We start from the raw sequence: 23,992 nt of genomic DNA on the forward strand, positions 1-23,992 counted from the left end.
TATCCATGCAAAACCTCACACTGATCACTTCTATTGAGTTAACCGGTACCTTGATCATCCAGGCAATGGAACAGAATATGTGTATAATGGTACTCAACGTCAGCTTGACGGAAATCATTCGAAACTTTCCTGCTGAGTTATGAAGAATCTGTAGGATTACAGCGATCACACAAGTTTGTTGGAGAAGGAGCGTGTGTTTAACTAACACTGCCGGATCTTTGTACGGGCTGGTGAAAGAGGGACATTGCAAATATAATGATTGCGCCACAACCCCCCCCCCCCCCCCCAAATCATCCGTAATCAATGGCAGTTAAACAGTGCCCCCTAATGGTACAGTAATAAATTACAGTTAGAAGGCCGAGTACGGTCAGTGTTTTCATCTTCTGGTCTCTGCAAAAGACTGTAGGTTATCTGACCTTATCTCGATGAAACTAAACTGTAGTGGTAGTCTATAATGTTATGATGATGATGATGATGATTACAGAAGCAGGTAGCCTAGTGGTTAACGCGTTGGGCCAGTAACTAAAAGGTTGCTAGATCGAATACCCCGAGCTGACAAGGTAATAATCTGTCGTTCTGCCCCTGAACAAGGCAGTTAACCCACTGTTCCTAGGCTGTAAATAAGAATGTGTTCTTAACTAACTTGCCTGGTTAAATAAAGGTACAAAGAAAAAAAAAGCAGGGTTGGAAAAAGTGCCGAATTGTCATACTTGAGTAAATGTAAAGATACCTTCATAGAAAATGACTCAAGTTAAAGTTAACCAGTGTAATACTACTTGAGTAAAATTATTTGGTTATAAATATACTTAAGAATCAAAAGTAAAAGTATAAATCATTTCAAATTGCTTATATTAAGCAAACCAGACAGCACCATTTTCTTGTTTTTTAAAAATGTATTTACGGGTAGCCAGGGGCAACACTCCAACACCCAGACATAATTTACAAATGAAGCATTTGTGTTTAGTGAGCAGGGATGTTCTCTGTTTAGTGAGTCCTCCAGATCAGAGGCAGTAGGGATGACCAGGGATGTTCTCTGTTTAGTGAGTCCTCCAGATCAGAGGCAGTAGGGATGACCAGGGATGTTCTCTGTTTAGTGAGTCCTCCAGATCAGAGGCAGTAGCGATGACCAGGGATGTTCTCTGTTTAGTGAGTCCACCAGATCAGAGTCAGTAGGGATGACCAGGGATGTTCTCTGTTTAGTGAGTCCACCAGATCAGAGGCAGTAGGGATGACCAGGGATGTTCTCTGTTTAGTGAGTCCTCCAGATCAGAGGCAGTAGGGATGACCAGGGATGTTCTCTGTTTAGTGAGTCCTCCAGATCAGAGGCAGCAGGGATGACCAGGGATGTTCTCTGTTTAGTGAGTCCTCCAGATCAGAGGCAGTAGAGATGACCAGGGATGTTCTCTGTTTAGTGAGTCCTCCAGATCAGAGGCAGTAGGGATGACCAGGGATGTTCTCTGTTTAGTGAGTCCACCAGATCAGAGGCAGTAGGGAGGACCAGGGATGTTCTCTTGATAAGTGTTTGAATTGGACCATTTTCCTGTCCTGCTAAGCATTCAAAATGTAACGAGTACTTTTGGGTGTCAGGGAAAAGTAAAACGTACATAATTCTCTTTAAGGAAGTAGTGAAGTAAAAGTAAAAGCAGTCAAAAAATATAAATAGTAAAATAAAGTACAGATACCCCAAAAAATGACTTAAGTAGTACGTTAAAGTAATTTTACTTAAGTACTTTACACCACTGTAAATAAGCAATGAACAGTATAAACGTCTAGTGAACGGTAATAGGGCAGAAATAAAACCTGAATAAGATTGTTTATAGTTACAAGCCGTGACGCTAGGTGGCACCGGTTCGCCTTTACAGCATAGACGCGCATTAAACATATCAACGAAGAAGAAGTACAGCAACATGGCGTCAGCTGTCACAATGTTTACGTTGTCATTTTTATCCAACGTATTGTTCATTTTGGACGCAGCGGATAGCGATTTCCTGAGTACGCTAGGAGCATGTTACAAACCTATCCGGGACGGTAGTTCTACATCTGTCAAGTAAGTGGTCGTTGATCAGAGATACTTTTAGAAAGAAGAAAGTCACCGCAAAGATTTTTCTCAGTAGACTACTGTGAAGTTACATAAGAGACTGAATGTTATTTATAATAAGGGTTACATTGAGAAAATTGGACCCATTCAATTAAATGGCCATCCCTTTAGCAAAATATGTACTGAACAAAAATATAAATGTTAAGTGTTGTTCCCATGTTTCATGAGCTGAAGTAATAGATCACAGAAATTATCAATGTGCACAAATTTGTTTACATCCCAGTTCGTGAGCATTTCTCCTTTGCCAAGATAATTCATCCACCTGACAGGTGTGGCATATCAAGAAGCTGATTATACAGCATGATCATTACACAGGTGCACCTTGTGCTGGGGACAATAAAAGGCCACTCTAAAATGTGCAGTTTTGTCACACAACACAATGCCACAGATGTCAAACTGTTTGAGGGAGTGTGAAATTGGCATGTTGACTGCAGGAATGTCCACCAGAGCTGTTGCCAGATAATTTCATGTTTATTTCTCTGCCATATGCCGCCTACAACCGCCCTCCCAACTGCAGACCATGTGTAACCACGCCAGCCCAGGGCTCTCATTTACCAACGTTGCATAGAAAAGCTTCTAAATTATCTAAGAAAATGTATAATGTTCGCAAGTACAAAAAAGTTTCTTTGCGGACGCAGAAATATAACTTTTCACCGAAAGTGGAAGCAAAACAATACTTTTTGGAGCCCTCAGCAATGGCTTGACAAATAAGATTAAAAAAATATTACTTGGGAGCAGGTTAGAGTTGTGGTAAAGTCTGCCTCATCTGAGTGCAGAACAGTTAAAGAAATGTAAAAAGAAATGGTTTGATTTGAAAACATAAAATAAAATTATGGTATAAGTGCAACGGGAGAAGGGCAGAGTGACTCTTCACTGTCTGCTATGGACCAGCACATTGGCACAGTAATTGGAGAGACCTCAGTGTGTGGCATCATTTGTGATACTGAGGACCCTTTCCCAGACCCTGAAGGAATACCAGACACACCATCTGATGGTGGTACTGAGGACCCTCTCCCAGACCCTGAATACCAGACACACCATCTGATGGTGGTAGTGAGGACCCTCTCCCAGACCCTGAATACCAGACACACCATCTGATGATGGTACTGAGGACCCTCTCCCAGACCCTGAAGGAATACCAGACACACCATCTGATGGTGGTAGTGAGGACCCTCTCCCAGACCCTGAAGGAATACCAGACACACCATCTGATGGTGGTACTGAGGACCCTCTCCCAGACCCTGAATACCAGATACACCAACTGATGGTGGTAGTGAGGACCCTCTCCCAGACCCTGAATACCAGACACACCATCTGATGGTGGTAGTGAGGACCCTCTCCCAGACCCTGAAGGAATACCAGACACACCATCTGATGGTGGTACTGAGGACCCTCTCCCAGACCCTGAATACCAGATACACCAACTGATGGTGGTAGTGAGGACCCTCTCCCAGACCCTGAATACCAGACACACCATCTGATGGTGGTAGTGAGGACCCTCTCCCAGACCCTGAAGGAATACCAGACACACCATCTGATGGTGGTACTGAGGACCCTCTCCCAGACCCTGAATACCAGATACACCAACTGATGGTGGTAGTGAGGACCCTCTCCCAGACCCTGAATACCAGATACACCAACTGATGGTGGTAGTGAGGACCCTCTCCCAGACCCTGAATACCAGACACACCAACTGATGGTGGTAGTGAGGACCCTCTCCCAGACCCTGAATACCAGATACACCAACTGATGGTGGTAGTGAGGACCCTCTCCCAGACCCTGAATACCAGACACACCAACTGATGGTGGTAGTGAGGACCCTCTCCCAGACCCTGAATACCAGATACACCAACTGATGGTGGTAGTGAGGACCCTCTCCCAGACCCTGAATACCAGATACACCAACTGATGGTGGTAGTGAGGACCCTCTCCCAGACCCTGAATACCAGATACACCAACTGATGGTGGTAGTGAGGACCCTCTCCCAGACCCTGAATACCAGACACACCAACTGATGGTGGTAGTGAGGACCCTCTCCCAGACCCTGAATACCAGACACACCAACTGATGGTGGTAGTGAGGACCCTCTCCCAGACCCTGAATACCAGATACACCAACTGATGGTGGTAGTGAGGACCCTCTCCCAGACCCTGAATACCAGACACACCATCTGATGGTGGTAGTGAGGACCCTCTCCCAGACCCTGAATACCAGACACACCAACTGATGGTGGTAGTGAGGACCCTCTCCCAGACCCTGAATACCAGACAAACCATCTGATGGTAAGTCAAGCTTTATTATATATAACAAAACATCAACTGACCCCTCAGCCATCCCAGGCCTACAAGAAGGAGGGTACAAGAAGGGTGTCCCCCTTTGGCGAGTGCTTCAGGTGTGCCGCATGTTTTGACTGACTCAGTCCTGAAACAACAAGAAGAGATCAACACATCAATTATTGGACTCAAACAGCAGCTGGAGAATGTATGCAATGGCCTGAGAGAGAGAAAGAGAGAAATCAATCATTGCAATCAAAAATGTCATTCCACTGAATGATCCACCCAGACCCGATGAGGCAATGCCTGACAGGGAGTGTTTCCCACCACCCATAGCCCTGGCACTGAGGACTTTATCATACAACGGTGTTAGCTATCTGTTCTTCCAAATATTGTAATCAAATCGACAAGGAAAACACATTTACATTGCACCAGAATTTATTGTCTCACATGTTTGACACAATCAACAAGTTCTTTCAATGTTGTGGAGCACACTGCAATCCTTGACAACGTAGCAAACCTAAAAATAATTTTCACATTTGTATTACATTAACGTAATGGCATTTTGAAGGAATGTCATTTCAGAGGCAAACCTTGCTAGGCTGGTATTGCAGTGTGCTTCCTGTCCCAGACAAGCACAGCCAACGCCCTTTCAGCAGGCCTATGGTGCGCTTCACTGTTCTTATGCTTGCGTGGGCTTGGTTGTACCTAGCCTCTTGTTGGTTTGAGGGGGTTTGTGAGGGGAGTCATCAGCCATGTTTTTAATGGGTAGCCCCGGTCTCCTGCAGTTATGAACACAACCTATTGTTTCCTAGTAGAGGTCTAACATGACAAATAAAAGCTTGCTAATAAAACATAAGCTATCCATCCTCAACAGCTCCTTCCTGGAGGTTAAGGTCCTACTGAACTGTTCTGCACAATGAATTAATCATGTTTCCCACCTGGCCGTTTGGCCACTACATTCAACGAAAGCCAAATGTGAATCACAGATGACCTGCAAATTGACAGAATGGAAACTTTTTCTGTTGACAAAGTTGAATTTGTTCAACGATGGTGTTTTTATTGTGATGTGGGTGCAGTCCATTGCTTCAATGACATTTGGTAAATCCAGCTACGGTATGGAAATCCCTTTTCACTCTGGCCTGTTGCACAGCAGTGTACGGAAACTGTATGTATTGTGGGTCAATGAAATAATACCATGAAGGACTGCAGGCAATATATTCGGCTCATGGTTGGTTGTGAAATGCCAGAGCGATCCACAATCTCCCGTTGGAATGTTCCAGTGGCCAGAAATCCCAAGGTGGAGAGGACTTGGGTATGGTATTGGTACGTTTCATCTCCCTTTCTAATACTGGAGAGAGTTTGGTTGCAGAGATTCAATAAAATATGTCTTGGAAAACTAAATCTATTAATAAGCCATGCGTCGCTCTCAGCAACAACAACAAAAAATCTGCACGCTCATTAAAAACTCCCTGTGTAATGCAGCTTGTGCCACGTCCTCCAGAAATGCAAGATTTGCCATTTTGGACAAGTCACAGTGTTGCCTTTTTACATTATTTAACAAAATTTCCTCCAACCTTACATTCCACTGTCTTTCTAATTTACTTTATTATTGAATTAGACTTAAATGGTTTCATGTTTATGAATTTGATAAACTATTAGTAGCTTAAGTGTCTATAAAATAAATACATGAATAAACTATTAATGTATTATCTTTTGTCTTCATAGTTTATGATTTGGTCCAGTATGTTAATCTGTTCTCCATTTGGTGGATGGTATTTCATTACGGCAGTTTGAGTTTTCTACCACAAGGTGCTGTGCGTACGCACGGTCGACAGGTGTGCTTAAATTTACACACATTCTCAAGTATAAGTACAAATTGATAAATCCCACACTTTGCTTAGAAATGATCGCACGCAGCATGGTTTACCAACACTTCTGTACGTGGGAAACATGGAATAATGAGAGCCCTGTAACCTCCACTTCCTGCTTCTTCACCTGCGGGATCGTCTGAGACCAGCCACACCAACAGCTGATTCAATTGAGGAGTATTTCTGTCTGTAATAAAGCCCTTTTGTGGGGGGGAAAACAAATTCTAATTGGCTGGGCCTGGTTCCTCAATGGATGGGCCTGGCTTCCAAGTGGGTGGGCCTATGTCTTCCCAGGCCCACCTATGGCTGCATGCCTGCCCAGTCATGTGAAATCCATAGATTAGGGCCTAATGAATTTATTTCTTTTGACTGATTTCCTTATATGAATTGTAACTTAGTAAAATCGTTGAAATTGGCACGTTGCGTTTTTTATATTTTTGTTCAGTATATTTTAGCAAACTCTACCTGAACGCTTGGGGAAAAAAAAAGAAAAGTGACCCTCCCCTATACTCAAAATAATAATTAAAACAGGAAGTGCATAGCGGATAACATGTCTACCGTTTACCCTCACTTCTTGTACAGACCAGAGCCTTAGATATGCCATTTTATAAACTGTTCTTCCTCTTGTAAGCATTACATGGCAGGAATTTTGATGGCTCACAGGGCTGCGGGCCAAAAGGTTGTGGGTTCACAGACCACAGTGGACAAGAGTAGGGGTGGAAAGATCTTTTATAGTAAAAGCATTGCATGAATCTATCATCGTATTTGCAGATCCAAGAAAAAATGGCCTTTTGTGAACATTTCATGCAAGTCTACATAATTTAACATATTAACAGAATATGTATAAAAATACCACACAAATGACAGGAGTTACAGGCTAAGAATGGACAGAGAGAGAATGGACAGAGAGAGAATGGACAGAGAGAGAATGGACAGAGAGAGAATGGACAGAGAGAGAATGGACAGAGAGAGAACGGACAGAGAGAGAACGGACAGAGAGAGAACGGACAGAGAGAGAACGGACAGAGAGAGAACGGACAGAGAGAGAACGGACAGAGATAGTCCTATGTGTTCATCTCATCATTATTTCTCCAAGGTCAAATCAGTCTGTCTTGTTTACAACAAAACTGTCCTTGTTTGAAAATCATTTTATCTGAGACGTCATTAGGAATCTGAGCATGGTACTTTCAGAAGTTAAGCCTACCTTTCCACCCCAGACAGAGTAGGGCCTACCTTTCCACCCCAGACAGAGTAGGGCCTACCTTTCCACCCCAGACAGAGTAGGACTTTACCTTTCCACCCCAGACAGAGTAGGGCTTTACCTTTCCACCCCAGACAGAGTAGGGCTTTACCTTTCCACCCCAGACAGAGTAGGGCTTTACCTTTCCACCCCAGACAGAGTAGGGCTTTACCTTTCCACCCCAGACAGAGTAGGGCTTTACCTTTCCACCCCAGACAGAGTAGGGCTTTACCTTTCCACCCCAGACAGAGTAGGGCTTTACCTTTCCACCCCAGACAGAGTAGGGCTTTACCTTTCCACCCCAGACAGAGTAGGGCTTTACCTTTCCACCCCAGACAGAGTAGGGCTTTACCTTTCCACCCCAGACAGAGTAGGGCTTTACCTTTCCACCCCAGACAGAGTAGGGCTTTACCTTTCCACCCCAGACAGAGTAGGGCTTTACCTTTCCACCCCAGACAGAGTAGGGCTTTACCTTTCCACCCCAGACAGAGTAGGGCTTTACCTTTCCACCCCAGACAGAGTAGGGCTTTACCTTTCCACCCCAGACAGAGTAGGGCTTTACCTTTCCACCCCAGACAGAGTAGGGCTTTACCTTTCCACCCCAGACAGAGTAGGGCTTTACCTTTCCACCCCAGACAGAGTAGGGCTTTACCTTTCCACCCCAGACAGAGTAGGGCTTTACCTTTCCACCCCAGACAGAGTAGGGCTTTACCTTTCCACCCCAGACAGAGTAGGGCTTTACCTTTCCACCCCAGACAGCGTAGGGCTTTACCTTTCCACCCCAGACAGCGTAGGGCTTTACCTTTCCACCCCAGACAGCGTAGGGGCTTTACCTTTCCACCCCAGACAGCGTAGGGCTTTACCTTTCCACCCCAGACAGCGTAGGGCTTTACCTTTCCACCCCAGACAGCGTAGGGCTTTACCTTTCCACCCCAGACAGCGTAGGGGCTTTACCTTTCCACCCCAGACAGCGTAGGGGCTTTACCTTTCCACCCCAGACAGCGTAGGGGCTTTACCTTTCCACCCCAGACAGCGTAGGGGCTTTACCTTTCCACCCCAGACAGCGTAGGGCTTTACCTTTCCACCCCAGACAGCGTAGGGCTTTACCTTTCCACCCCAGACAGCGTAGGGCTTTACCTTTCCACCCCAGACAGCGTAGGGCTTTACCTTTCCACCCCAGACAGCGTAGGGCTTTACCTTTCCACCCCAGACAGCGTAGGGCTTTACCTTTCCACCCCAGACAGCGTGAGGGCTTTACCTTTCCACCCCAGACAGCGTAGGGCTTTACCTTTCCACCCCAGACAGCGTAGGGCTTTACCTTTCCACCCCAGACAGCGTAGGGCTTTACCTTTCCACCCCAGACAGCGTAGGGGCTTTACCTTTCCACCCCAGACAGCGTAGGGGCTTTACCTTTCCACCCCAGACAGCGTAGGGCTTTACCTTTCCACCCCAGACAGCGTAGGGCTTTACCTTTCCACCCCAGACAGCGTAGGGCTTTACCTTTCCACCCCAGACAGCGTAGGGCTTTACCTTTCCACCCCAGACAGCGTAGGGCTTTACCTTTCCACCCCAGACAGCGTAGGGCTTTACCTTTCCACCCCAGACAGCGTAGGGCTTTACCTTTCCACCCCAGACAGCGTAGGGCTTTACCTTTCCACCCCAGACAGCGTAGGGGCTTTACCTTTCCACCCCAGACAGCGTAGGGCTTTACCTTTCCACCCCAGACAGCGTAGGGCTTTACCTTTCCACCCCAGACAGCGTAGGGCTTTACCTTTCCACCCCAGACAGCGTAGGGCTTTACCTTTCCACCCCAGACAGCGTAGGGCTTTACCTTTCCACCCCAGACAGAGTAGGGCTTTACCTTTCCACCCCAGACAGCGTAGGGCTTTACCTTTCCACCCCAGACAGCGTAGGGCTTTACCTTTCCACCCCAGACAGAGTAGGGCTTTACCTTTCCACCCCAGACAGAGTAGGGCTTTAATTAACTGCTGGTTGTTCTTCTTCTTGTGGTTTAACCCAATGAGAGAAGGTCACATGTGTTTTCCTAAAAGCTGTCTGGGTTTAAACATCTTCTATTGTACACAAAGTGACTAGCTTAATCAATTGAAAATGACAGAATTAGATTACTTCCCAAGCAAAGTCTATTTTTTTCTTCTCCTCGGCTATCGAAGGTTGTAGCTCAGCCTCAATGTCAAATAAACTAAACAATGATATTCCCATATGCATCGGAGTCACGTCTTTCCCAGCTTCACTATATATATACACAGCAGTATGTGGACACCCCTTCAAATTAGTGGATTCAGCTATTTCAGCCACAGCCGTTGGTGACAGGCCCTTTCCTGTTTCTGCATGACAATGCCCCCATGCACAAAGCGAGGTCCATTCTGAAATGGTTTGTCGAGATCAGTGTGGAAGACCATTGACTGGCCTGCACAGAGCTCTGACCTCAACCCCATCGAACACCTTTGGGATGAATTGGAACGCCGACTGCGAGCCAATCTCACCGACTGTGCCCGATCTCACTAATGCTCTTGTGGATGAATGGAGCAAGTCCCTGCAGCAATGAAGAAATAGGTGGAAATAGGCTCCAACACAAAGCCCTCTTGTTGTTAGTAGAGTCTAATTAAAATGAAGACTGTTTTAAATGAATCATGCCTTCTCGAATTTGCCTACTTTCAGCACCATGAGCTGTCAATTTCTGATTGGTTGTGGCTGCAGCTGCTGCTGCTTCAGCATCACAATGTAACTTTCTAGAATCTGGCTTATTGTGAGGACAATAACTCTGGTAAATGCATCATGGACAAGAAACATATTTTTATTAAAATCAATTATAGTAGTTGCAAGTTTTTTTTAATTTTTTTATTTTATAAAGTTGACCTCCGGTTTTCATCTTTACGTTTTCCTTCTCAAACGGAACAGAACATCTGGTTCTAGCTAGTCCGTACGCAAGATATAGAGCATCGCAATGTCGCTTTCTCGAATCTGGCTTATTATGAGGTCAATAACTGCATTATGGGTACAATAACTGCATTATGGGTACAATAACTGCATTATGGGTACAATAACTGCATTATGGGTACAATAACTGCATTATGGGTACAATAACTGCATTACGGGGTCAATAACTGCATTACGGGGTCAATAACTGCATTACGGGGTCAATAACTGCATTACGGGTACAATAACTGCATTACGGGTACAATAACTGCATTACGGGGTCAATAACTGCATTACGGGGTCAATAACTGCATTACGGGGTCAATAACTCAATAACCCAAGTGTATGTTTTGGGACTAGGCCTAATCAAACATTATTTTCAGATGAAACCTTTTGACTCTCCTCTTGAACTGCCACTGTAGACCTACAGCCATTGGTTAATAAGGAGCACACACACACACACAAAAAAACGTTTTTTTATCAGGAAGAGAAGAGCAGGCTGGGGATCAGGGTTGAAACATCCATTGCAGTGTGTAATGCAGCCTAGGTTTATTCACACCAGCCCAGCAGCGCGAAAGACTCAGGAAGTACATTTTCTTAGAAGCACATAGCAAAGTTATATTTATAAGAAAATGTACTTCGTATAGCCTACTGTGTAGCCAGCCTACTGTGTAGCCAGCCCACTGTATAGGCTACCGTATAGCCCACTGTATACCCAGTCTACTGTATAGCCCACTGTATAGCCAGTCTACTGTATGCTACAGTATAGCCAACCTACTGTATAGCCCACTGTATAGCCAGCCTACTGTATAGCCCACTGTATAGCCAGCCTACTGTATAGCCTACTGTATAGCCAGCCTACTGTATAGCCAGCCCACTGTATAGCCAGCCCACTGTATAGCCAGCATACTGTATAGCCAGCCCACTGTATAGGCTACTGTATAGCCCACTGTATAGCCAGTCTACTGTATGCTACAGTATAGCCAACCTACTGTATAGCCCACTGTATAGCCAGCCTACTGTATAGCCCACTGTATAGCCAGCCTACTGTATAGCCCACTGTATAGCCAGCCTACTGTATAGCCTACTGTATAGCCAGCCCACTGTATAGCCAGCCCACTGTATAGCCAGCCCACTGTATAGCCAGCCCACTGTATAGCCAGCCCACTGTATAGCCAGCCTACTGTATAGCCCACTGTATAGCCTACTGTATAGCCAGCCTACTGTATAGCCAGCCTACTGTATAGCCAGGCTACTGTATAGCCAGCCTTGTGTATAGCCTACTGTATAGCCAGCCTACTGTATAGCCAGCCTACTGTATAGCCAGTCTACTGTATAGCCTACTGTATAGCCAGCCTACTGTATAGCCTACTGTATAGCCAGCCCACTGTATAGCCTACTGTATAGCCAGCCTACTGTATAGCCAGCCCACGGTATAGCCCACTGTAAAGCCTACTGTATAGCCAGTCTACTGTATAGCCCACTGTATAGCCTACTGTATAGCCTACTGTATAGCCAGCCTACTGTATAGCCTAATGTGTAGACTACTGTATAGCCAGCCCACTGTATAGCCAGCCCACTGTATAGCCAGCCCACTGTATAGCCAGCCTACTGTATAGCCAGCCTACTGTATAGCCAGCCTTGTGTATAGTCTACTGTATAGCCAGCCTACTGTATAGCCTACTGTATAGCCAGCCTACTGTATAGCCAGTCTACTGTATAGCCCACTGTATAGCCAGTCTACTGTATAGCCTACTGTATAGCCAGCCTACTGTATAGCCTACTGTATAGCCAGTCTACTGTATAGTCTACTGTATAGCCTACTGTATAGCCAGTCTACTGTATAGCCAGTCTACTGTATAGCCAGTCTACTGTATAGCCTACTGTATAGCCAGTCTACTGTATAGCCTACTGTATAGCCAGTCTACTGTATAGCCAGCCCACGGTATAGCCCACTGTAAAGCCTACTGTATAGCCAGCCCACTGTATAGCCCACTGTATAGCCTACTGTATAGCCTATTGTATAGCCTACTGTATAGCCCACTGTATAGCCAGCCTACTGTATAGCCAGCCTACTGTATAGCCAGCCTACTGTATAGCCAGCCCACTGTATAGCCAGCCTTGTGTATAGCCTACTGTATAGCCAGCCCACTGTATAGCCTACTGTATAGCCAGCCTACTGTATAGCCAGTCTACTGTATAGCCCACTGTAAAGCCTACTGTATAGCCAGTCTACTGTATAGCCAGCCTACTGTTTAGCCTACTGTATAGACTACTGTATAGCCAGCCTACTGTATAGCCTAATGTGTAGACTACTGTAAAGCCAGACTACTGTATAGCCTAATGTGTAGACTACTGTATAGCCAGACTACTGTATAGCCAGACTACTGTATAGCCAGACTACTGTATAGCCTACTGTATAGCCAGCCTACTGTATAGCCAGCCTACTGTATAGCCAGTCTACTGTATAGCCTACTGTATAGCCAGTCTACTGTATAGACTACTGTATAGCCAGTCTACTGTATAGCCTACTGTATAGCCAGCGACTACTGTATAGCCAGCCTACTGTATAGCCAGCCTACTGTATAGCCAGTCTACTGTATAGCCCACTCTATAGCCAGTCTACTGTATAGCCCACTCTATAGCCTACTATATAGCCCACTGAATAGCCAGCCTACTGTATAACCTACTGTATAGCCAGCCTACTGTATAGCCAGCCTACTGTATAGCCCGCTGTATAGCCCACTGTATAGCCAGCCTACTGTATAGCATACTGTATAGCCAGCATACTGTATAGCCAGCCTACTGTATAGCCTACTGTATAGCCAGTCTACTGTATAGTCTACTGTATAGCCTACTGTATAGCCAGTCTACTGTATAGTCTACTGTATAGTCTACTGTATAGCCTACTGTATAGCCAGTCTACTGTATAGCCTACTGTATAGCCAGTCTACTGTATAGCCTACTGTATAGCCAGTCTACTGTATAGCCAGCCCACGGTATAGCCCACTGTAAAGCCTACTGTATAGCCAGCCCACTGTATAGCCCACTGTATAGCCCACTGTATAGCCTACTGTATAGCCTACTGTATAGCCAGCCCACTGTATAGCCAGACTACTGTATAGCCAGCCTACTGTATAGCCAGCCTACTGTATAGCCAGCCCACTGTATAGCCAGCCTTGTGTATAGCCTACTGTATAGCCAGCCTACTGTATAGCCTACTGTATAGCCAGCCCACTGTATAGCCAGTCTACTGTATAGCCCACTGTAAAGCCTACTGTATAGCAAGTCTACTGTATAGCCAGCCTACTGTTTAGCCTACTGTATAGACTACTGTATAGCCAGCCTACTGTATAGCCTAATGTGTAGACTACTGTAAAGCCAGACTACTGTATAGCCTAATGTGTAGACTACTGTATAGCCAGACTACTGTATAGCCAGACTACTGTATAGCCAGACTACTGTATAGCCAGTCTACTGTATAGCCAGTCTACTGTATAGCCAGTCTACTGTATAGCCAGTCTACTGTATAGCCTACTGTATAGCCAGTCTACTGTATAGCCAGCCCACGGTATAGCCCACTGTAAAGCCTACTGTATAGCCAGCCCACTGTATAGCCCACTGTATAGCCCACTGTATAGCCTACTGTATAGCCTACTGTATAGCCAGCCCACTGTATAGCCAGCCCACTGTATAGCCAGCCCACTGTATAGCCAGCCTACTGTATAGCCAGCCCACTGTATAGCCAGCCTACTGTATAGCCAGCCCACTGTATAGCCAGCCTTGTGTATAGCCTACTGTATAGCCAGCCTACTGTATAGCCAGCCCACTGTATAGCCAGCCCACTGTATAGCCAGTCTACTGTATAGCCCACTGTAAAGCCTACTGTATAGCAAGTCTACTGTATAGCCAGCCTACTGTTTAGCCTACTGTATAGACTACTGTATAGCCAGCCTACTGTATAGCCTAATGTGTAGACTACTGTAAAGCCAGACTACTGTATAGCCTAATGTGTAGACTACTGTATAGCCAGACTACTGTATAGCCAGACTACTGTATAGCCAGACTACTGTATAGCCTACTGTATAGCCAGTCTACTGTATAGCCAGTCTACTGTATAGCCAGACTACTGTATAGCCTACTGTATAGCCAGTCTACTGTATAGACTACTGTATAGCCAGTCTACTGTATAGCCTACTGTATAGCCAGCCTACTGTATAGCCAGCCTACTGTATAGCCAGTCTACTGTATAGCCCACTCTATAGCCAGCCTACTGTATAGCCAGCCTACTGTATAGCCAGTCTACTGTATAGCCCACTCTATAGCCAGTCTACTGTATAGCCCACTCTATAGCCTACTATATAGCCCACTGAATAGCCAGCCTACTGTATAGCCTACTGTATAGCCAGCCTACTGTATAACCTACTGTATAGCCAGCCTACTGTATAGCCAGCCTACTGTATAGCCAGCCTACTGTATAGCCAGCCACTGTATAGCCCACTGTATAGCCAGCCCACTGTATAGCATACTGTATAGCCAGCATACTGTATAGCCAGCCTACTGTATAGCCTACTGTATAGCCAGTCTACTGTATAGCCCACTCTATATGAATACCTTAATGTATCTGAGCTGTTTGTTGTTGTTGTCATTTCCCAGGACGTATCCACGACCACATGAATACCTTAATGTATCTGAGCTGTTTGTTGTTGTTGTCATTTCCCAGGACGTATCCACGACCACATGAATACCTTAATGTATCTGAGCTGTTTGTTGTTGTTGTCATTTCCCAGGACGTATCCACGACCACATGAATACCTTAATGTATCTGAGCTGTTTGTTGTTGTTGTCATTTCCCAGGACGTATCCACGACCACATGAATACCTTAATGTATCTGAGCTGCCAGCAGTTTGGGACTGGAGGAACATTGAGGGGAAAAACTATGTGAGCATCACGAGGAACCAACACATTCCACAGTACTGTGGCTCGTGCTGGGCCATGGGATCTAGCAGTGCGATTGCCGGTAATGTCTCCTCCACAATCATGTACAATGTTGTTACAATGTTGTTACAATGTTGCCAAATTAAACTCCTCCAATAATACACATTTGACCATTTTTGGACTAGTATAACTCACTCTGACTTGTTACAATGTAACAACAACATTGTAACAATGAACTTAACAAACAATTAACTTGTTACAATGTAACAACATTAATGAACGTAACGTGAACAATTAACTTGTTACAATGTAACAACTACATTGTAACAATGAACTTAACGTGAACAATTACCGTGTTACAATGTAACAACTTTGTAACAATGAACTTAACGTGAACAATTAACTTGTTACAATGTAACAACTTTGTAACAATGAACTTACCCTGAACAATTACCGTGTTACAATGTCACTCTGTATTATATTTTTTTGGCATAAGAAAAATGTATTTTTACAGGCTAACCTTTCATCATAAGTGACCTAATAAACTTATTTAAAGTCATGCCTCTATCATATCAATACATTTGATGACGGGTTTTTTTCCCAGACCGTATCAACATCAAGCGTGGTGGTACGTGGCCATCAGCCTATCTGTCTGTCCAGAACGTGATAGACTGTGGCCATGCTGGGTCCTGCTACGGAGGAGACCACACGGGGGTGTACCAATACGCTCACCAGAAGGGCATCCCTGACGAGACATGCAACAACTATCAGGCTAAGAACCAAAGTAAGACCTATAACATGGAATTTAACATTTGGTTTTTATCCTGCATCTTGTTTTGACTTGTGCTAGTTCCTCATAACTCCTGATTTGGATCTGGGTGATAAGAGATTAGTTTTGCTAACTATTTTTCTGTATGCACTAGTTTAAAGCAGTGCACTATGGGGAATAGGGTGCATGGATTGTTACATTTAAATTTTGTTTCATAGCGTCGTCACTCATTCATGTGCGTAATTTACATTCACAAGTACACTTCGGCAGTTTACATTACATTATCCATCACTCACCCTTGTGATCTCTATGTTCTACACAGTGTGAGCTGTTCAACCAGTGATCTCTATGTTCTACAGTGTGTGAGCTGTTCAACCAGTGATCTCTATGTTCTGCAGAGTGTGAGCTGTTCAACCAGTAATCTCTATGTTCTACAGTGCGTGCTGTTCAACCAGTGATCTCTATGTTCTACAGTGTGAGCTGTTCAACCAGTAATCTCTATGTTCTACAGTGTGAGCTGTTCAACCAGTGATCTCTATCTTCTACATTGTGAGCTGTTCAACCAGTGATCTCTATCTTCTACATTGTGAGCTGTTCAACCAGTGATCTCTATCTTCTACATTGTGAGCTGTTCAACCAGTAATCTCTATGTTCTACAGTGTGAGCTGTTCAACCAGTGATCTCTATCTTCTACATTGTGAGCTGTTCAACCAGTGATCTCTATCTTCTACATTGTGAGCTGTTCAACCAGTGATCTCTATCTTCTACATTGTGAGCTGTTCAACCAGTAATCTCTATGTTCTACAGTGTGAGCTGTTCAACCAGTGATCTCTATGTTCTACAGAGTGTGAGCTGTTCAACCAGTGATCTCTATGTTCTACAGAGTGTGAGCTGTTCAACCAGTGATCTCTATCTTCTGCAGAGTGTGAGCTGTTCAACCAGTGATCTCTATGTTCTACAGAGTGTGAGCTGTTCAACCAGTGATCTCTATGTTCTACAGAGTGTGAGCTGTTCAACCAGTGATCTCTATGTTCTACAGAGTGTGAGCTGTTCAACCAGTGATCTCTATGTTCTACAGAGTGTGAGCTGTTCAACCAGTGATCTCTATGTTCTACAGAGTGTGAGCTGTTCAACCAGTGATCTCTATGTTCTACAGAGTGTGAGCTGTTCAACCAGTGATCTCTATGTTCTACAGAGTGTGAGCTGTTCAACCAGTGATCTCTATGTTCTACAGAGTGTGAGCTGTTCAACCAGTGATCTCTATGTTCTACAGAGTGTGAGCTGTTCAACCAGTGATCTCTATGTTCTACAGAGTGTGAGCTGTTCAACCAGTGATCTCTATGTTCTGCAGAGTGTGAGCTGTTCAACCAGTGATCTCTATGTTCTGCAGAGTGTGAGCTGTTCAACCAGTGATCTCTATGTTCTGCAGAGTGTGAGCTGTTCAACCAGTAATCTCTATGTTCTACAGTGCGTGCTGTTCAACCAGTGATCTCTATGTTCTGCAGAGTGTGAGCTGTTCAACCAGTGTGGGACGTGTTCCTCTGATGCGTGTGCTGTGGTGCAGAACTACACCCTGTGGAAGGTAGGAGACTACGGGGAGGTGTCCGGACGAAACCAGATGAAGGCTGAGATATACACCAACGGGCCTATCAGGTGAGATCGTTTTTTTTTAAATCAGGAAGTAGAAAATAGGAGTTTCCCTTTTTGAATCTCAAAATGATACAATCTTTTTGATATCAACAAAATGCCCTATTTTAGCCTTGAGTGTTGTTCAAATGTATAAAGCGAGTAATGTGTATATTTAATACATGTAGTAAAATGTCCTTTGTAACTTGTGTTTTTAATTGTTCTTTCTTTTGATAAACCTCATTCTCACATTGTGGCTATTGTTCTGTTCTCTCCTCAGCTGTGGCGTGATGGCTACGAAGGGCCTGGAGGCGTATCGTGGTGGTGTGTTTGCCGAGTTCCACCCTTTGTCTCTAATGAACCATATCATCTCAGTAGCAGGCTGGGGGGTGGCGGAGGACGGGACAGAGTACTGGGTGGTCCGCAACTCCTGGGGAGAGCCTTGGGTTAGTCTCTCTTGTACAATACATTCATTATTACACTTGTATGGAATATTTACTTATTGAAAGACTGGACAACATACACAATATATACAAAAGTATGTGCACACTCCTTTAAATTAGTGGATTCAGCTATTTCAGCCACACCCGTTGCTGACAGGTGTATAAAATCAAGCACACCGCCATGCAATCTCCATAGACAAACACTGACAGTAGAATGGTGTTACTGAAGAGTTCAGTGACTTTTAACGTTCCCGAAAAGATGTCTGGGTTTAAACATGTTCTATTGTACAGAAAGTGAATAGCTTAATTAGGGATAGGGGGCAGTATTTTCACATCTGGATGAAAAGCGTGCCCAAAGTAAACTGCCTGTTACTCAGGCCCAGAAGCTAGGATATGCACATAATTGGTCGATTTGGATAGAAAACACTCTAAAGTTTCTACAATTGTTAAAATAATGTCTGTGAGTATAACAGAACTGATTTGGCAGGCGAAACCCCGAGGACAAACCATCCAGGGAAAAAACGAATTGAGGTCACTGTGTTTTCCATTGGGATTCTATGGGAAGCCCTATTTTAATAGGAACCTGGTTGCAGTTCCTATGGTTTCCACTAGATGTCAACAGTCTTTAGAAATTGTTCGATGTTTTTCTTTTGAGAAATGAAGAAGTAGGGCTGTTCTTAGTAGGTGTCACTCTGAAGGGCTTTAGTCTTTTGGTGCACGTGAACTGGAGCGCGCTTCACGTTGTTTTTATCCGGTATTCGAAACAGTTTATCCCGTCTTAAATGTTATCGATTATTTACATTTTAGGATACCTGAGGTTGGATTAGGAACGTTGTTTGAAATGTTTGGACCAAGTTTACAGGTAACTTATTAGATACTTTGTAGTCATGTTGGGCTTGTTGGAACCGGTGTATTTCTGAGTCAAACGCGCCAAATAAATATACATTTTGGGGATATAAAGAAGGACATTATCGAACAAAAGGACCATTTGTGATGTTTCTGGGACATTTGAATGCCAACAGAAGAAGATCTTCAATGGTAAGGCATTTATTATATCGTTATTTCTGACTTTTGTGTCGCCACCTGCCTGGTTGAAAATTATTTTCATGTGTTTGTATGCGGGGCGCTGTCCTCAGATAATCGCATGGTCTGCTTTCGCCGTAAAGCCTTTTTGAAATCTGACACTGCGGCTGGATTAACAAGAAGTTAAGCTTTATTTTGATGTATTACACTTATATTTTCGTGAATATTGATATTTCTGTAGTTTGAATTTGGCGCTCTGCAATTTCACTGGATGTTGTCAAATCGATCCCGATAAAGGGATGGGGGCGTGAAGTGATCACTAACAGGTTAAACAAGATGGCGCCAACAGACATGGCAGCTCTGCTTCTAACTCCTAAGCAACTTCGCAGTATTTTGTTTTTTTGTGCTCCAAAACACCACCGGCGAAGTGGATCATTTGTTTGTACCCCCCCCCAGGGCAATTGAACTTATTCCAAAGGCTGCTCCAAGAGTCCGCTGGGGGAGAAGAGGTATTCGGAGTGGACTTCTAGTCTGACTCAGGAGGCAGGCACACCATCCACCGCTTCCGAGTATATTACTTGCTAATGTTCAGGCTCTGGATAATAAAGTAGACAAGCTCAGGGCGAGGATCTCCTTCCAGAGAGACATCAGGGATTGTAACATACTCTGTTTTCAACGAGAACATGGCTCTCTCTGGATATACTGTACCCATCCATACAGCCAGCTGGGTTCTCAGTACATCACACAGACAGGAATAAAGAACTCTCCGGGAAGAAGAAAAGCGGGGGTGAATGTTTCATGATTAACTACTCATGGTGTGAATGTGGTAATGTACAGAAAATCAAGTCATTTTGTTCACCCGACCTAGAATACCTCACAATCAAATGCCGACCGTATTACCTCCCAAGAGAATTCTCTTCAGTTATAGTCACAGCCGTGTATATCCCGCTTCACCATGTGGCAGTCCGACGGGCGAATCTGGTTTTGCGTTTGGAGCACGCTACCTGCCCCAATGCATAGTGCCAACTGTAAAGTTTGGTGGAGGAGGAATAATGGTCTGGGGCTGTTCTTCATGGTTCGGGCTAGGCCCCTTAGTTCCAGTGAAGGGAAATTATTAAATGCTACAGCATACAATGACATTCTAGATGATTCTGTGCTTCCAACTTTGTGGCAACAGTTTGGGGAAAGCTCTTTCCTGTTTCAGCATGAACAATGCCCCTGTGCATAAAGCGAGGTTCATACAGAAATGGTGTGTCAAGATCAGTGTGAAGGAACTTGACTGGCCTGCACAGAGCCCTGACCTCAACCCCGTTGAACACCTTTGGGATGAATTGGAACGCCAACTGCGAGCCAGGCTTAATTGCCCAACATCAGTGCCCGACCTCACTAATGCTCTTGTGGATGAATGGAAGCAAGTTCCCGCAGCAATGTTCCAACATCTAGTGGAAAGCCTTCCCAGAAGAGTGGAGGCTATTATAGCAGCAATGTTCCAACATCTAGTGGAAAGCCTTCCCAGAAGAGTGGAGGCTGTTATAGCAGCAAAGGGGGGACCAACTCCATATTAATGCCCATGATTTTGGAATGAGATGTTTGACGTGCAGGTGTCCACATCCTTTTGGTCATGTAGTGTATGAGCTTCCCTTTCTGTTGATCCTGTTTTGGATGATTTTATAGATTAGGGACAACCTTTGTCTTTTACTCATCTATACATTTATGATGTATCCGCGGAGGCTAACGGGGGAGGTATCCGCGGAGGCTAACACAGTGTTTTGTTTTGTGTTTTGCAGGGAGAGTACGGCTGGGCGAGGATCGTAACCAGTGCTTATAAAGGAGGGAAAGGTAACTGGTACAACCTGGCCATAGAGAAGAGTTGTGCTTACGGAGACCCCATCATTACGTAGAGGACGAGAGGAAACGAGTCTGATTTCTATGGTGTCATAACCATCAGCTGGCTGACCTGATCGCTGAATATTAATATTGGAGAATACAGTGCGTCACTCGAAACAGGTGACCAGTGCTGCCATCAACTGAATGTGCTGTCAAATGGTTCACATAGTAGGACATTCAAGTTCATCTGGGCCCCGTATTCATTAAAAACCGTCTTAGAGTCAGTTCTGATCTAGGACCAGTTTAACCTTTTTAGATTGTAGTGAATAAGATTACATGGATAGAGGAGGTTCTGATCCGAGACCAGCACTCCTACTGTGAGACGCTTTGTGAATACGGGACCTGGATACTTCCTGTTATTTAACTGAGAAGCAGTGGGATGTGACACAGGTCCATCCTGAAGCTATGTATCAGAGAAAGAGTTCTGACCTAGGATCAGTTTAACCTTTTTAGATTGTAGTGAATAAGATTACATGGACAGGGGAGGATCTGATCTGAGACCAGCACTCTTACTGTGAGACGCTTTGTGAATATGGGACCTGGACATGGCTTTCAGCTCAGTCAAGGTCTGTCGCAGGATTACTTTCAACTCTTTCAGTCTTGTGACAGCGCTGAAATACTGTCAAACACAACTACACTAAACCACACTACACACTAATTCTGCACTGGGCTATTTGACTGGTGTTTATTAACAAATGTTTTTGAAAGAATAAACAATTATATTTTTTTGTTGCCTTTTTTTCTTTTGGTTTTGTAATTTGTACGGCAAAACATGGATCTAACAAACCCGGGTTAAGCAGGTAATTGTGCCTTAAAGCTGTTCATCGGTCAGGAAAGGTCAGGATAATGTGGATAATCTGGTTAGTTACATTACGCTCCCGATCTTTCTTTAGATTGGATAGTTTGCCAGTCCTGATGGTCAAATCCCAGATACAAACTAATCTACAGGCGAGGCTGTCGTCGTTAGTTTAGTAAATTAGATAGCCGCTCTAAAGACATTAATCTCGTTTAAAGGCCCAGTTCAGTCAAAAACATCATTTTCCACTGTCTTTTATATATACTTCCACACTATGAGGTTGGAATAATACTGTGAAATTAAGAAAATTATAATGTTATTTTAGTGTAAGAGTTTGTTTTGAAAAGGCCGCTTGAAATTTCAGCATGTTTTCTGGGGGATGACGTTTTAATTTGTTAGATAGAGTTCTCTCCATCACAATACCATTACAGCAGTACAGCATGCCTTTACTGTTTAACAAACATGCCACATGCACAAGCATTTCAAAATAAATATACACATACGTTATTCAATAATTTCATCCATTCTATTTGACCAGAACGTGGTTCTATTTGACCAGAACGTGGTTCTAGTTGACCAGAACGTGGTTCTAGTTGAACAGAACGTGGTTCTAGTTGACCAGAACGTGGTTCTAGTTGAACAGGACTCGGTTCTAGTTGAACAGAACTCGGTTCTAGTTGAACAGAACTCGGTTCTAGTTGAACAGGACTCGGTTCTAGTTGAACAGGACTCGGTTCTAGTTGAACAGGACTCGGTTCTGTTTTAGAGGCTTGAGATGCTGCAACAAAACCGAAGGTGCACAGCTATGGGACAATGGGGGTTGGCTTAGATTGTTGAATACATGTAAACTATATTTAGTCTCCAATGTTTATTGAAAACATAAATACATTTTCACAATGAGCACTTGTTATCTCTCAATTACATTGTTACAGTTGTTGGTCAGCTAGCTAAATGACATGAAATCAGTCAAAACACCTCAAAATAAGACATGGTATCAAGGACAAGATAAAACGAGCTGAAACGAGCCACTTATGATTCCCCACATGGCAGTTTCTTGTTCATTGTTGGTAGCAATCTGGCCATCCAGACTCACGGCAACACACGGACTACTGGCCCATTGAAGCGTGCGCATCGTTTTTCCTGATGTTGTCAGGTAACCCATCCACTGGTTTTTAGGAGGACCATGTGGAGGGGTTGAAAGATGAACAAGGTCCACACTCCAGTCCAGCTGGAAACTGTAATGCACCTTTAATAAAGGTGGTTGCCAACTGCCATATAAAATCCACAGAAGAAGAAACGTGATGATGAGAGATTAATAAAGGAAACGAACTCGGGGTTTCCCCTTTTATCTGTGGGTAAATTGTTGCAATAGAGAACATACGATTTTGAAATAATTCAAAATGTGTCAAAATTCTATAAAAAATCCAGTTAAAAGAAAAAAGGACCATATATAATTTCAGGTCAAATAAAAACACAATGCTTATCTCCCAGGACAGGATTACCTCAGAACAGCAAGCTAGCTAAATGTCCATGAATGTTTCATGTGTTTCTGCTTGTGAATGATATGAACTATATGAATATAGTTGATTCACAGTTTTGGTATTTTAACCTGCATGTCATGAGGGATAGACCAAATCAACATGCAGCACGATGGTCCACGCAGACGCACAAGACGCACAAGAGCACAGCCAGTTTGGTCAGCGTGTTACAATAGAGGTTTATATTGACTATACAGTTTACACTGGGGCCGTGTCATTGGCCTGCACAATAACGGACTCAATGTGTTTTTTCTCAAAAACCTTTGCTGTATTGACCTTCTTGACCAAGAATGAACTGAAGTATGTGTGAACTATATTATTATTATTATTATTAGCCTACGATCAATGAGTCATTATTATGACCAGTGTGATGTAAATGGCGGGGAAACACATCCTCAGCAATGACATAAAAAACTATATTATTGAATGAACCCCGGTGATTATTCCATTTAAAAGACCGCAGAATCCATAAAGTCTCCCGTCAATCTCCCCGGAAGTGGTGAAAATATACCCTTTAAAGACCCCCCCCCCCAGAACTCAACTGCACACCAA

At 44.1% G+C, this 23,992-nt stretch overlaps 1 protein-coding gene across 1 annotated transcript; it reads left to right on the forward strand.

Moving 5' to 3' along the window:
• Positions 1 to 1,852: 1,852 nt before the first annotated feature.
• LOC106569716 (cathepsin Z) lies at positions 1,853 to 21,832 on the forward strand. Its single transcript, XM_014141287.2, has 6 exons — positions 1,853 to 2,047; positions 15,277 to 15,440; positions 15,963 to 16,142; positions 17,633 to 17,780; positions 18,034 to 18,199; positions 21,007 to 21,832. Exons 1-6 carry the CDS (start codon positions 1,908 to 1,910, stop codon positions 21,118 to 21,120), a joined length of 912 nt encoding a protein of 303 aa, XP_013996762.1. The 5' UTR covers positions 1,853 to 1,907; the 3' UTR covers positions 21,121 to 21,832.
• The last annotated feature ends 2,160 nt before the right edge of the window (positions 21,833 to 23,992 follow it).

This window comes from Salmo salar, chromosome ssa14 (assembly GCF_905237065.1).
Source record: "Salmo salar chromosome ssa14, Ssal_v3.1, whole genome shotgun sequence".
NCBI classification, from domain to species: Eukaryota; Metazoa; Chordata; class Actinopteri; order Salmoniformes; family Salmonidae; genus Salmo; species Salmo salar.

What these genes read in the sequence shown, in the direction of transcription:
- LOC106569716 (XM_014141287.2), top strand. Translation starts at nt 1,908, where the DNA reads ATGGCGTCAGCTGTCACAATGTTTACGTTGTCATTTTTATCCAACGTA. An exon ending in CTATCAGGCTAAGAACCAAA is followed by an intron (nt 16,143 to 17,632) that starts GTAAGACCTATA and finishes TATGTTCTGCAG; the next exon opens with AGTGTGAGCTGTTCAACCAG. An exon ending in ACTCCTGGGGAGAGCCTTGG is followed by an intron (nt 18,200 to 21,006) that starts GTTAGTCTCTCT and finishes TGTGTTTTGCAG; the next exon opens with GGAGAGTACGGCTGGGCGAG.